General features: G+C 42.2%; 1 protein-coding gene across 1 annotated transcript in view; it reads right to left on the bottom strand.

Annotated features, from left to right (window-relative positions):
• LOC121536715 (rho GTPase-activating protein 15) overlaps positions 1-12,231 on the bottom strand; it is a 46,935-nt gene that overhangs the window by 10,996 nt on the left and 23,708 nt on the right. The window contains exons 9-11 of the mRNA XM_041844168.2: positions 11,436-11,534; positions 7,915-7,992; positions 5,841-5,975 (exon numbers count right to left, since the gene is read on the bottom strand). Coding sequence (XP_041700102.1) covers positions 5,841-5,975; positions 7,915-7,992; positions 11,436-11,534 — 312 coding nt within the window. The remainder of the gene's footprint in view (positions 1-5,840; positions 5,976-7,914; positions 7,993-11,435; positions 11,535-12,231) is intronic.

Genomic DNA, 12,231 nt, shown 5'->3' with positions numbered 1-12,231 from the left:
CAATAAAGTCACACAGGGTCATATAATATGGCACTGGATGAGCAAGGGAGCCAGAAGAATACGTGTAATACTGCTCTTCACACAAGTACTCTAAACTGGAAGATAATTTTCAGCCTTCTTATAAATTAAGTTGTGATTATTTAATTGACTGAGCTGACTTTTGGGAACCATAGCAAGCATAGAACATTAAGTGTGGTACCATTTCCTGGAAGACCCAATTTCCTTTTTTTGCAAATTCAATATTGTTATGAATCTGGCTCGGACAGGAGTAAAGCCTCTCGATAATGGGAAACATCTCAAGGGAGAGAGCGTACCCCACAGAAGACTAAACAAACATTAGTCATGTCAACTTTAGTCCCCGGCTGCAGCATTAGGCAGCTTTCGGCCACCTAGAGGGGATTGAGTGATTTATGAGCTGCTATGACAACAGACCATTACAACTCCCCATCCAGGTCTGTATACAACAACACAAACAAACACGCCTGTGCCAATGAAAATCAATACTGTGTAAGGGGTGTAACCATGGAATAGTCCTTTGATCCCGAACAAATATTTAAGAATTGCTGATCTGTATGGATTGGAACAAGAAGGTAAATGGCAAAGAAATGGCTACAAACTTTTTAAAACCTTGTAAGCCTGTAAGCATTTCACTGCACCTTTTATACCTGCTGTAAACTGTGTATGTGACAAATAACATTTGATTTGTTTTGTTTTAAGGTATCAAGTTGGGACAATAAGATTTATGGAATTGTAGACATTTTTGCAAAGTTACTTTCTTAATTATTAAACATACGCAATGTAAATCTTAAAACCCAATGTTCGAAATTTGAGAATGTCAATAGCTGTATATTCATAGAGATTTCTGTGAGAACCAATTACTGTACAATAGCCGCAAGTTTTTCTTCTCTTTTTGATTTTTGATAAGTGTTTCAATCGGTGACACAGTGACTAGATACACATTCAGCATCTAAACCGCTGTGGATATAATCCCATTACAAACGGGGAAATGTATTTTGTTTCAGGAAATCTAGCTGTACAACCTCATCTCCAGGCTTAGTGTACTGCATGGCTCACTAAAGCCCCGTCAAGGCAAATATTAGCAGAAAGCAAATAATCCTGCAGGTTGTGATTAAGATTTTAAATGGATCCCAATTGTGTGCTTTTGGTTAATGAATAACAAAGTCTTAGAGGATGGTGTCTGTAATATATTAAACATGAAAAGCTCCTTGATGAAATATAGAAACTAGATATTTTTGCATTTCAAACGATTTGCATGGCCAGCTTACTTCACATGCAAATGAGGTGGAGTTTTAGAGTGTTATAAAAATAAATGAACTAATAAGTACCATTGAATGCCCCCATTTCATAAAAAGGTAGTATCTTCAAGTATCTTGATCAAAGGTAAAACTTAATTATGAAGAATTATTATTCTCAAACTGAAACATTACCAACTTAAGAGGTCTCAGCACAATAGTACAGAAATGCAGAATTTCTAGATAGTTTTTTCTAATTTGTTCAATCTTTAATTGCATATTCATGGGAGTACTTTGCACCACATTCCCCATTACAGAAAATACACAAACACAATTAATCCTCATTATGAACACAGATCGTAAGTTAATAATCCATCCGTGATTATGATGAGTGCTCTGTATGCACTCAATAAGTCAGAAATAGAAACAAACCAAACAATGTCAAACTAATAAAAACACCTCCTTTGTATGCTACAGGACTTGTAGGGCTCTGGGCTCTCTGCCTTTCTGTGATGTGCGCTTTGCATTTGAGGTAGACTATAGAATGCTATTCTTTCCTACCGTAATGGTGATTATCAGCTAAACTAGGCCAGATCATAAATATGTGCAATTATTCATATGTAAATGATGTGTCTCTTTGAAGCTTGAGAAGTGGTGTGTAACCCAAGATGACCTGGAGCTAGTGCTGGACTTTACCATTTTCCAAGAAAATATGCATCTGATGAGCTGACCCAATTGTAGTCTAGCCCTTCCTGTAGAATGTAGGATATCACCATGATAACCATTTACAAATATATTTCAAACAGATACCAAACACTATAGAGAAATGTGATTCTCTCTAACATTTGTCATGTACATGCATTTTGTCTTCCCTAATCTACAGTATTATCATAAATACTGAATGCACATTGGTAAAGTTATTGCTTAAGTGGGTGAATCAACCAACCCCAACTGAGACACAATAGATTCCCTCGATTCTCTCTGCAGTAATGTCTTTCCGCTGTGTTTCTGTTTCTGTGTCAGTATGGTGAATAAATAAGAGCCATGTATAAAACTGTGCTAGCTAGTTAATGATGTGAAAGTCCCTGGCTTGGTGGAGATGCGGAGGGAGCAGTATTTAGACTTCTCTCCTCGCCTTGGTGGCCCAGTTACTAACACACGACTCCATTTCCATGGTTACTGAGGGCATAGACAAGGACCCAACAACTTGGGTTAGTATTTTAGAATTTACAGAAGAAGAATTTTAAGGATGCTGGCCAATCTAAAGTTCTGGGAGCCAAAAAATGGAATAATAATAATATGCCATTTAGCAGACGCTTTTATCCAAAGCGACTTACAGTCATGAATAAAATCACTTATGTTAAGAGAGTTCAAATCTTTGTAAATATCAACAGTTAAACACATGCATGCATGTATACAAAGAGCATCCACTGAGCCATGAACATGTAACATCTTAGTTATTGTAACCAGTGTAAAAATGTCTCAACCCAAGACCCGACCGAAACATTTACACTTTTACGGCAACACTATCAGTGCCGCCACCATCCTCTACAAAACTATAGAAACAGTGCTTTAACAAGATCAAACTCAATTCATCAGTGTTTGCATTGATTTGCTTGCGAAACAAAAAGGAGTATTTGTCTGCGAGACAGGTGGCTGGAGATTCCAGATACCCCTCTCTGATACTGAGGCCCACATGAATAATAGAACGTGGTAAGTTGGTGCCAGGATCACGGCCTGCAAACACAGCTGCTCCTCTCAGCCTTCCAAGAATGAACAGCTCACTTGGAAGGGAGACAGTGAGACAGGGCCTGCATGGGCCCCACCTGAGGACCTCAGACTGAACAACTAACCAAACCTACGGGGCTGAGAGGGAGAGAGGCGAGAGGGAGAGAAGGGAAGGGACAGAAGGGGGCATCTGTTCATACAAAAGTAGAGAGAAAACAAATGAAACAGGAGACCGGGGAAAGAAAGGAAGGGAGGTGTAGGACTAAAGATATGATAAGTGTTTGCATTGTGTTTAGGATATTTAGGAGATAACAATATCATGTCTCTCTCCATTATCCGTGGCTGAGAAAATCCTTTCATATGATGTGAATGGACTGGACTACATCCAATGCTACACTAACCATCATGTTGTAGTACTTGTAAGTCTCTTTGTCCAATGGGACCCAAGCTCTTGGCCCATTATTCTGGTAACGACACTGCCCATTCTTAACAACACATACACACTGCCCATGATTCCAGTAAGCTGCAACACTGTTGGCTCTTGGAACAGTGGTTTCAATTAGAGACCTGGTGATGTATACTGAAACCTGCCTAATCAGCTCACCTCCCGTCCACACAAGCCATGGACCCATAGGAACTCCCCCTAATGCAACCCCATTACAGGGCCAGCCAGCACGGGAAACGCGACTCTAATGATGACGACCCATCATCTCCATCAGCAGGAGACTCGCTCCCAGTCTCAAGGTCCTAAATGGGGCACGAAGTCAAACAACTCTACTAATAATGTGTTGGCTGCAGATGAGGCCTTGCTCTCATGTTCTGGACAGTTCAATCAGCTCATTATCTTGGACTAGGACTAGGTCATCTTAAATGAAGTGGGGCAGGTGATTGCCATGTGCTGATGCTAAATCTTCACAGTCTTTTCTTCAGTATCTTTGCAATGTAAATGAATGGTGTACGTCACCATATGGTTGCTAATACATCTATTTAGTTGCTACATTCATTTAGTGGCAAATCTGTGGTGACTCCACCCCTGGTCGTTTCATCTCTACAGTGGAGCACGGTGTAGCAGGTTATCCTAATTACACCTCCTGCTATGAAGGGCTTCCTACACTGCTAATTAGTTGTCTAAACGCTGTCTGAGACTCATCAGCCGTGCACATACTTATCTGATTAACTGGATGTAACCACCTTGAGCGCCAGAGGGGATTCTGGCCTACATTCTGGAGCATGTAAATATTTATTGCCAAATTATAACACCACCTTGGGATTGTTTTTGCAATCTGTTTCCGGGGGCTTCTAGGGTCTCTGAGAGAATATTTGGGGATGGGATGGGACAGCATTGATAACAGCAGGCACTTTTGTACAAATGACACATATTGAACAAATTAAAAAGAAATAAGGGGTAGAAGAAAAAGCACATATTAAAGCACATTATTCAATGTCATTTCCTTATGTTTTATCCATGGAGCTCAGGAGAGGGCTGATGGCCCCTGTACTCCAACCCTGAGGTGGGGTTACAGGCACCAGGTAGCATTTCAACACAAGAGCACAACCTTTAGTAGTATTGTTTACACAAGGTTAACTCTGGCGTCAGTAGGACGGCAGCTAGGGTGGGAGCCTGAACACTGGCATGATGGGGGTTAATTGAGTCGTGGGTTGGGGGTGTGTGTGTGTGGAGGGGTGTGTGTGTGTGGTGGAGTAGAGTGGAAGTACGACGACACATGACTCAGTGTCAGATCTGATCTGGTGTTAGCTTCTGTCTGGACTGCCAGCCCTGGCTGTCGTGACCTTTGGCCCGTAGAATTCCCCCACTTACGACCAGGGGATCTCAGGGGTGAGAGAGAGAGGTGACCCACCTCACAGTTCTACAGCGACCTCTTTTGACTGGACAGATAGAAAGACGCAGAGAATTCTGCTACCTTTTTGAGACCACTTGGTGTAAGTGGAGTCAATGATACAGTACATTGTACATGAAGCACAGAATGATATCCTGCACATACTGTGTGGATCCATCCGAATGTTCGAATAGTTTATTCACCGCCTCCAAATGCAACTTAAAGTTCTAACTCTGATGTTGTTTTCCTCTGGGCCCATACATACTGTACGTGCCAAGTGACCATGTGGAAAGATGTCTATTGATTTCACCTCTGTTGCTAAGCAGATATTGGAGTATCAACTTAGCTTACTGTACCACAGCTCAATCCTCAGTGGTCTCGCTCTCTCTCTCTCTCTCTCTCTCTCTCTCTCTCTCTCTCTCTCTCTCTCTCTCTCTCTCTCTCTCTCTCTCTCTCTCTCTCTCTCTCTCTCTCTCTCTCTCTCTCTCTCTCTCTCTCTCTCTCTCTCTCTCTCTCTCTCTCTCTCTCTCTCTCTCTCTCTCTCTCTCTCTCTCTCTCTCTCTCTCTCTCTCTCTCTCTCTCTCTCTCTCTCTCTCTCTCTCTCTCTCTCTCTCTCTCTCTCTCTCAGCCTCTCTGAATGAAAAATCATTTAGTGTTTAAGTGAGCTGCCTTGAGGACAATGTTTCTAGAGGCAAATAAAAGCACATGGAGTACAGTATAAACAGGATTAATGCTAACACACCACAGGGCCTGATGCATGTGTTACTATGTAAAAACCCAGGCTAGCCTGCCTATTTCACTAGTAGAATATCAACCGTTACACAGTTCTGACACAAACCATTATTAATCTGGAGATTTTCATTACATTCCAAATTTTCACTCTTCTTGACCTCAAAATGAAGGTGACTGAAACCTGACTGCAAGTGCAAGCTTTGCGAATATGCTTGAATATGCTGACACTAAAACTGATGTGCTGATGACAAAAAAAAACACACAAAAAACAGCTAGGCTGTATACTCACTGATGGCCTCCACAAACAGCTCAAATAATGGGAAGGGGAACAGGGGCTCTGGCAGCTCCCGGAAAAACATCTTGAGTGCCCCGGTGACGACGTTGATGTCCTCCCATTGGCTGTCGTCCAGGTTAAACTCCTCCTCTGGGACAACACCAGGAAGAGAGGGGGCAAGAGAGAGGGGGGGAAGAGGGGGGAGAGAGAGGGGGGAGGGGGAGACAGAGAAAGACAGAGAAGGAACAGGAACAGTGAAAGAGAGAGAGAGAGAGAGAGAGAGAAAGAGAGAGAGAGAGAGAGAGAGAGAGAGAGAGAGAGAGAGAGAGAGAGAGAGAGAGAGAGAGAGAGAGAGAGAGAGAGAGAGAGAGAGAGAGAGAGAGAGAGAAAGAACAGGAGAGGGAATAGAGAGGGAACAACACAGCTTTAATTGGGAGAATTAGCGAGGGCTAATTACTATACTAATGTTTACCTGCTAACAGCGGCGCTTGCTAACAGGCTCCCAGCTACCCAGAGGTCTGATGAAGCCACATATGTTGGATTGGGTTTCTGTTCTAGACTGACAGATACCCTCTGCTGAAATCAGTTAGTTCTGATAGGGCTGAGAATAGAGAAAACCCCTGGTAGTGACAGAGACAGGCCATCAGGTGACAAAGTGATTCAGGGGCACCAGGCTCAATATGCCACAGGAGGGGTGCAGGATGATCCAAAGCCAAGATGACAGGCCTGGAGGTCTGAAGACAGTGGAATGGTACAGCACAAAGTCACATTATGCTGTATGTTGAAACTGGAAATAAGCCATCGTTCATTTCAGACAACCCTGTTACATGATCATAGGAATATAGTGTCATAGGAACTTCAGAATCATTTTCACAGAGATAATTATCTTAGAGAGATTTTATCCATGCTTTGAAATTAGAGTAATGTATTTGGCATGTCAAGATGATCTTAGATCTTCCCTTCATTCTTTGGTCAACCAAAAACAAAGGCAATGTGTTGGAGAGCCAGACTCATAGATAATGACATAAAGCGAGTGGGTATTTCTTTCTTTTTCTGGACAGTTTTACGTATTCCCTAGCAGAAAGTCCAGACTTTCAATTAGCCAGCCTCTCCAGTGTGTGCACTTGACACATCTGAGCTGATTGCTAATCAGCCCACGGTTTCCTTGTTTGTACCGAGTCCTGGTACAAAGACCCACTCAGGGAAACTGAACCTGCAGCGTTCTATGGTCCTGAAGGACATAGTAGCCTACTACATGGTCAATGTTTTCAACCCACTCTCACTTGAGATTGTACTGTACTGGCTCTGTATAACTATGGGGGTTGGGAGCACATTCAGGATAAATGGAATGTGTGGGACAGAATGTAGACACATGGTGTCATTGTGTCAGAATGCTCGGAATGTGCAAAATGTTGATGATGTCACTCTCTCCTCAATGTCCCGCATCACAAACCACTTCTTTAATCTATAGGACTGCAGGGCACAGTAACAAATAATGGTGTATAAAGAAGGTTGCTAGCTACCTCAAGACAGAAAAATACATTCCAGAATGATAAATTAGGCTAAAGGTCAACCAGTGTATTCTTTATTCTCAGAGCCAGGACAACAACAAACGTTATCTTGTTGGTTTGCTGGAGAAATCCCCCAGGAGTCCCTTACAGGAAACATTGGATAATTCAGATGAAGTACGTAGACGTGTTTCACTGGAGACACAGATCTGACTTGAAGTCTCATGAGGGATGCTTTATCATCCTTGCTTTTACTCTGAAAGATCCCATTCTTAAGGTATTCGTCAATAATTTTTTATTTGCCAAAGAATGCCTTGTGATCAGTTACTAATTCACCATCAAGAGAAGGTCTCTACAGTTATTCATAATTAAGCTGTAAAGTAGAATTACTCAGTAATTACTCAGAATCATCCATGATTTCAACAGAACACACTGTATGAACTGTATGAACTGTATGAACTGTATGAAGTCAACTACTGTTAATCCATAACTCTAACTATATTAGTTTACTGGATATGTGGCTGTATAACAAACACTATAACATACAGTCAATCACAAGTGAATTAAACAACAGAACATACCTTGGTCAACCAAGAATCGTAACTTCTGGATGGTGGCAAGATTACCACTCACTCTGTAGATGCCATCAGCCTCTAAACCTGGTGGATACAAGTTAGACATTATACACAAGCAGATTTGACAAGACTACGTTTTGATTTGGACTTACAGTGGGGGAAAAAAAGTATTTAGTCAGCCACCAATTGTGCAAGTTCTCTCACTTAAAAAGATGAGAGAGGCCTGTAATTTTCATCATAGGTACACGTCAACTATGACAGACAAATTGAGAGAAAAAAAATCCAGAAAATCACATTGTAGGATTTTTTATGAATTTATTTGCAAATTATGGTGGAAAATAAGTATTTGGTCACCTAAAAACAAGCAAGATTTCTGGCTCTCACAGACCTGTAACTTCTTCTTTAAGAGGCTCCTCTGTCCTCCACTCGTTACCTGTATTAATGGCACCTGTTTGAACTTGTTATCAGTATAAAAGACACCTGTCCACAACCTCAAACAGTCACACTCCAAACTCCACTATGGCCAAGACCAAAGAGCTGTCAAAGGACACCAGAAACAAAATTGTAGACCTGCACCAGGCTGGGAAGACTGAATCTGCAATAGGTAAGCAGCTTGGTTTGAATAAATCAACTGTGGGAGCAATTATTAGGAAATGGAAGACATACTGATAATCTCCCTCGATCTGGGGCTCCACGCAAGATCTCACCCCGTGGGGTCAAAATGATCACAAGAACGGTGAGCAAAAATCCCAGAACCACACGGGGGGACCTAGTGAATGACCTGCAGAGAGCTGGGACCAAAGTAACAAAGCCTACCATCAGTAACACACTACGCCGCCAGGGACACAAATCCTGCAGTGCCAGACGTGTCCCCCTGCTTAAGCCAGTACATGTCCAGGCCCGTCTGAAGTTTGCTAGAGTGCATTTGGATGATCCAGAAGAGGATTGGGAGAATGTCATATGGTCAGATGAAACCAAAATATAACTTTTTGGTAAAAACTCAACTCGTCGTGTTTGGAGGACAAAGAATGCTGAGTTGCATCCAAAGAACACCATACCTACTGTGAAGCATGGGGGTGGAAACATCATGCTTTGGGGCTGTTTTTCTGCAAAGGGACCAGGATGACTGATCCGTGTAAAGGAAAGAATGAATGGGGCCATGTATCGTGAGATTTTGAGTGAAAACCTCCTTCCATCAGCAAGGGCATTGAAGATGAAACGTGGCTGGGTCTTTCAGCATGACAATGATCCCAAACACACTGCCCGGGCAACGAAGGAGTGGCTTCGTAAGAAGCATTTCAAGGTCCTGGAGTGGCCTAGCCAGTCTCCAGATCTCAACCCCATAGAAAATCTTTGGAGGGAGTTGAAAGTCCGTGTTGCCCAGCGACAACCCCAAAACATCACTGCTTTAGAGGAGATCTGCATGGAGGAATGGGCCAAAATACCAGCAACAGTGTGTGAAAACCTTGTGAAGACTTACAGAAAACGTTTGACCTGTGTCATTGCCAACAAAGATATAACAAAGTATTGAGAAACTTCTGTTATTGACCAAATACTTATTTTCCACCATAATTTGCAAATAAATTCATAAAAAATCCTACAATGTGATTTTCTGGATTTATTTTTCTCATTTTGTCTATCATAGTTGACGTGTACCTATGATGAACATTTCAGGCCTCTCTCATCTTTTTAAGTGGGAGAACTTGCACAATTGGTGTCTGACTAAATACTTTTTTTCCCCACTGTATATGACCAAAAATGACCAATTTAGATACAATTCCTGGGTTTTTCGATAGACAAAGTTTACATTCATTGCAGTGGAATGGATAGTTGACATCTTGCCTAGATAGTGGCTTGGACTTGGACAACATATGGCTCTATTTCACTGTAACATTTTGAGTGTGACTTTGATTATAGAGTCTGACTTCCATTTGGTTTTGCATCCAAGTACAGGAGACCAGCCTGCCAAACCAACTCAACAGCCTTTGACAGATTGTCATGCTTTCATTGTCCATACTCTAACAATAAATTTAAAAGTGACCAGCATTTAAATACACAAGGCTGGAGGCTTAAAAGTTGAAACACAGGCTAGGCTACAGATTGTAATGCTAAATATTTGAGTCACACTGTTGTCAGTGCAAACTAACACTGCCGCTGCATAGAGGTAGCTGGGGCGACACTTTCCTCTGGCCCTTTCTATCAATTGCTCTAATGAATGTCCGTCCACATTCCCGAGCAGTTGACAGTGGCACGCTATGTCCTGTACCACTGTCACTGGTGGGGTAACTTGAGGATATGGTTGATTTTTAAAGTAAAGAAGACGTACATTTCATTCTTTGCAAGGCATTCTTGTATAACGTCCTGGCTATTTTCTTCTGCTCAAGTGTTAAGATGTCCAGAGGAATTTCACCCCAGTGTTTGGCCCTTTGTTTACATAGAAAGCAGTCAGAAGTTGTTTGTTTGTTCTTTCCCTGCTGTGTCCAGAGCCCAGCCAATGGCCTCCCAAATGTTGTTTGTGTGTGTGTGTGTGTGTGTGTGTGTGTGTGTGTGTGTGCGGGTGCATGTGTGTGGGAATGTGTGTGCGTGTGTGCGAGTGAGTGAGTGAGTGAGTGAGTGAGTGAGTGAGTGAGTGAGTGAGTGAGTGTGTGCGTGCGTTTGTGTGTGTGTGTGTGTGTGTGTGTGTGTGTGTGTGTGTGTGTGTGTGTGAGTGAGTGAGTGAGTGAGTGAGTGAGTGAGTGTGTGCGTGCGTGTGTGTGTGTGTGTGTGCGTGTGTGTGTGTGAGTGAGTGCGTGCGTGTCGAAAGGTTTATTTTCTAACACACTAAAGTCCATCATGTATCAAGAAATGCAACAGACCTTTAGATCATAATCATTACAGTTAAAAGACGTTCTTAATCATTATTATTATCTCAGCGTGTTTATCGGGCCACAGCAATTTTACCCCCAGATAACTAATAGTCCTGAACAAATGTTCAGCCAAAACCACAAACGGGACCCATTACACAAACACATAATTCACTCTCAATTTCAGCGCGTTATAAACAGTCTGAAGTGGACTCGGAATTGGACGGGGACCAGGAGTGAGTGATTTGGGATGCTGAGGAGCATTTTCCTCAGGGTTCAGCCCCTTTGCCTGGCCAGCTATGTGACAGAGCCTGGGAAACTACTGATCACACACATTGTGTGAGAACACTACAAGTCAATGACCGGGATACACGTCTTATAAAACAGGCACTCTCAACTATTGGTATTTTTATATTCACTCTCAAATGTCAAAACAGAGGGGAAGTGTAAACAGTGGTGAAACGCTGAAGCAGCTACTGTAACTGTGTGAGATGAAGCATCACTGGGGTGGACAGGCTGACTCGACAGGGTCAGGGTGTGGAGAAGGGTCAAACTCCCCAATACAGGAGGAGGATAAGACAGTCCATACTTAAATTATTTCCCACACACATCTTATCCATTGTTGGTTTATTTCCCATAAACAAAGTATTAATTAAATAAAACAATTTTAGGAAAAGTGCATACCTCTTTTTTCAACGGCCTCCACACACTGCCTGACGAACTTTGGCACAGTGGTCCCTTCCCGCTCGCAAAGTGCCAACAAGTGACACCCAAACACTCGATCTGTGAGGAAAAAGACTTGATTTGTTCAGTAAAAAAATCAATTTCCCAGAACTACTGAATAAGAGACCGTGTAAAAATATAGAAATTAGCAGTCATCATCATCTATTGCATTTAATTGCATCAAAAGTCCTCAAACGTGGAATGTGCTGAAATGTCTGTTTTCAGATCTCAACTTGGTGGAACGGTAAAAGGTCTGTTTAATAAGTCATTTCCATTCACACAATCTCATTAATACTGTCCATTGATCATCATCATCATTATGTGGAGGGATAGGTAATTATCTCATAGCATGAGTAGTAACACTCATCGCTCTTGACTCCTACTGCCCTGCTCTCCTCTGGTGGCGCTACTAACAGTAGGCTACATGGATTCCACGGCCACATTGGTAAAGGATAAACAATCTAATGTTTAATCACACACTTAGCATTTTATCGCTAACATTTTTTCCCATGAACCCTGAGTCTCCCAGGCCGCTTTGCTACAATCAGAGGGAGAGGGGGGCCACATTTTCTTGCCTTATATGAACATTCCCATTGCTTCATTACTCTGCTTTTGTCCATTTAAATATGCTGAGGCGTCCCTCATTTAACCTGTTCTTCCTGGCAATAAACTCAGGCTTCTGTGGTCACTAACTCCGGTCAGTTCATCTCTAGTAGACACCCTATAGGGCTTGCAAAAGCTAGGGTTAGCAAAGCAT

The sequence above is a fragment of the Coregonus clupeaformis genome, chromosome 23 (genome assembly GCF_020615455.1).
Source record: "Coregonus clupeaformis isolate EN_2021a chromosome 23, ASM2061545v1, whole genome shotgun sequence".
NCBI lineage: Eukaryota > Metazoa > Chordata > Actinopteri > Salmoniformes > Salmonidae > Coregonus > Coregonus clupeaformis.
The sequence above is the reverse complement of the archived record's forward strand: the minus strand, read 5'-3'. Positions and strand labels throughout refer to the sequence as shown.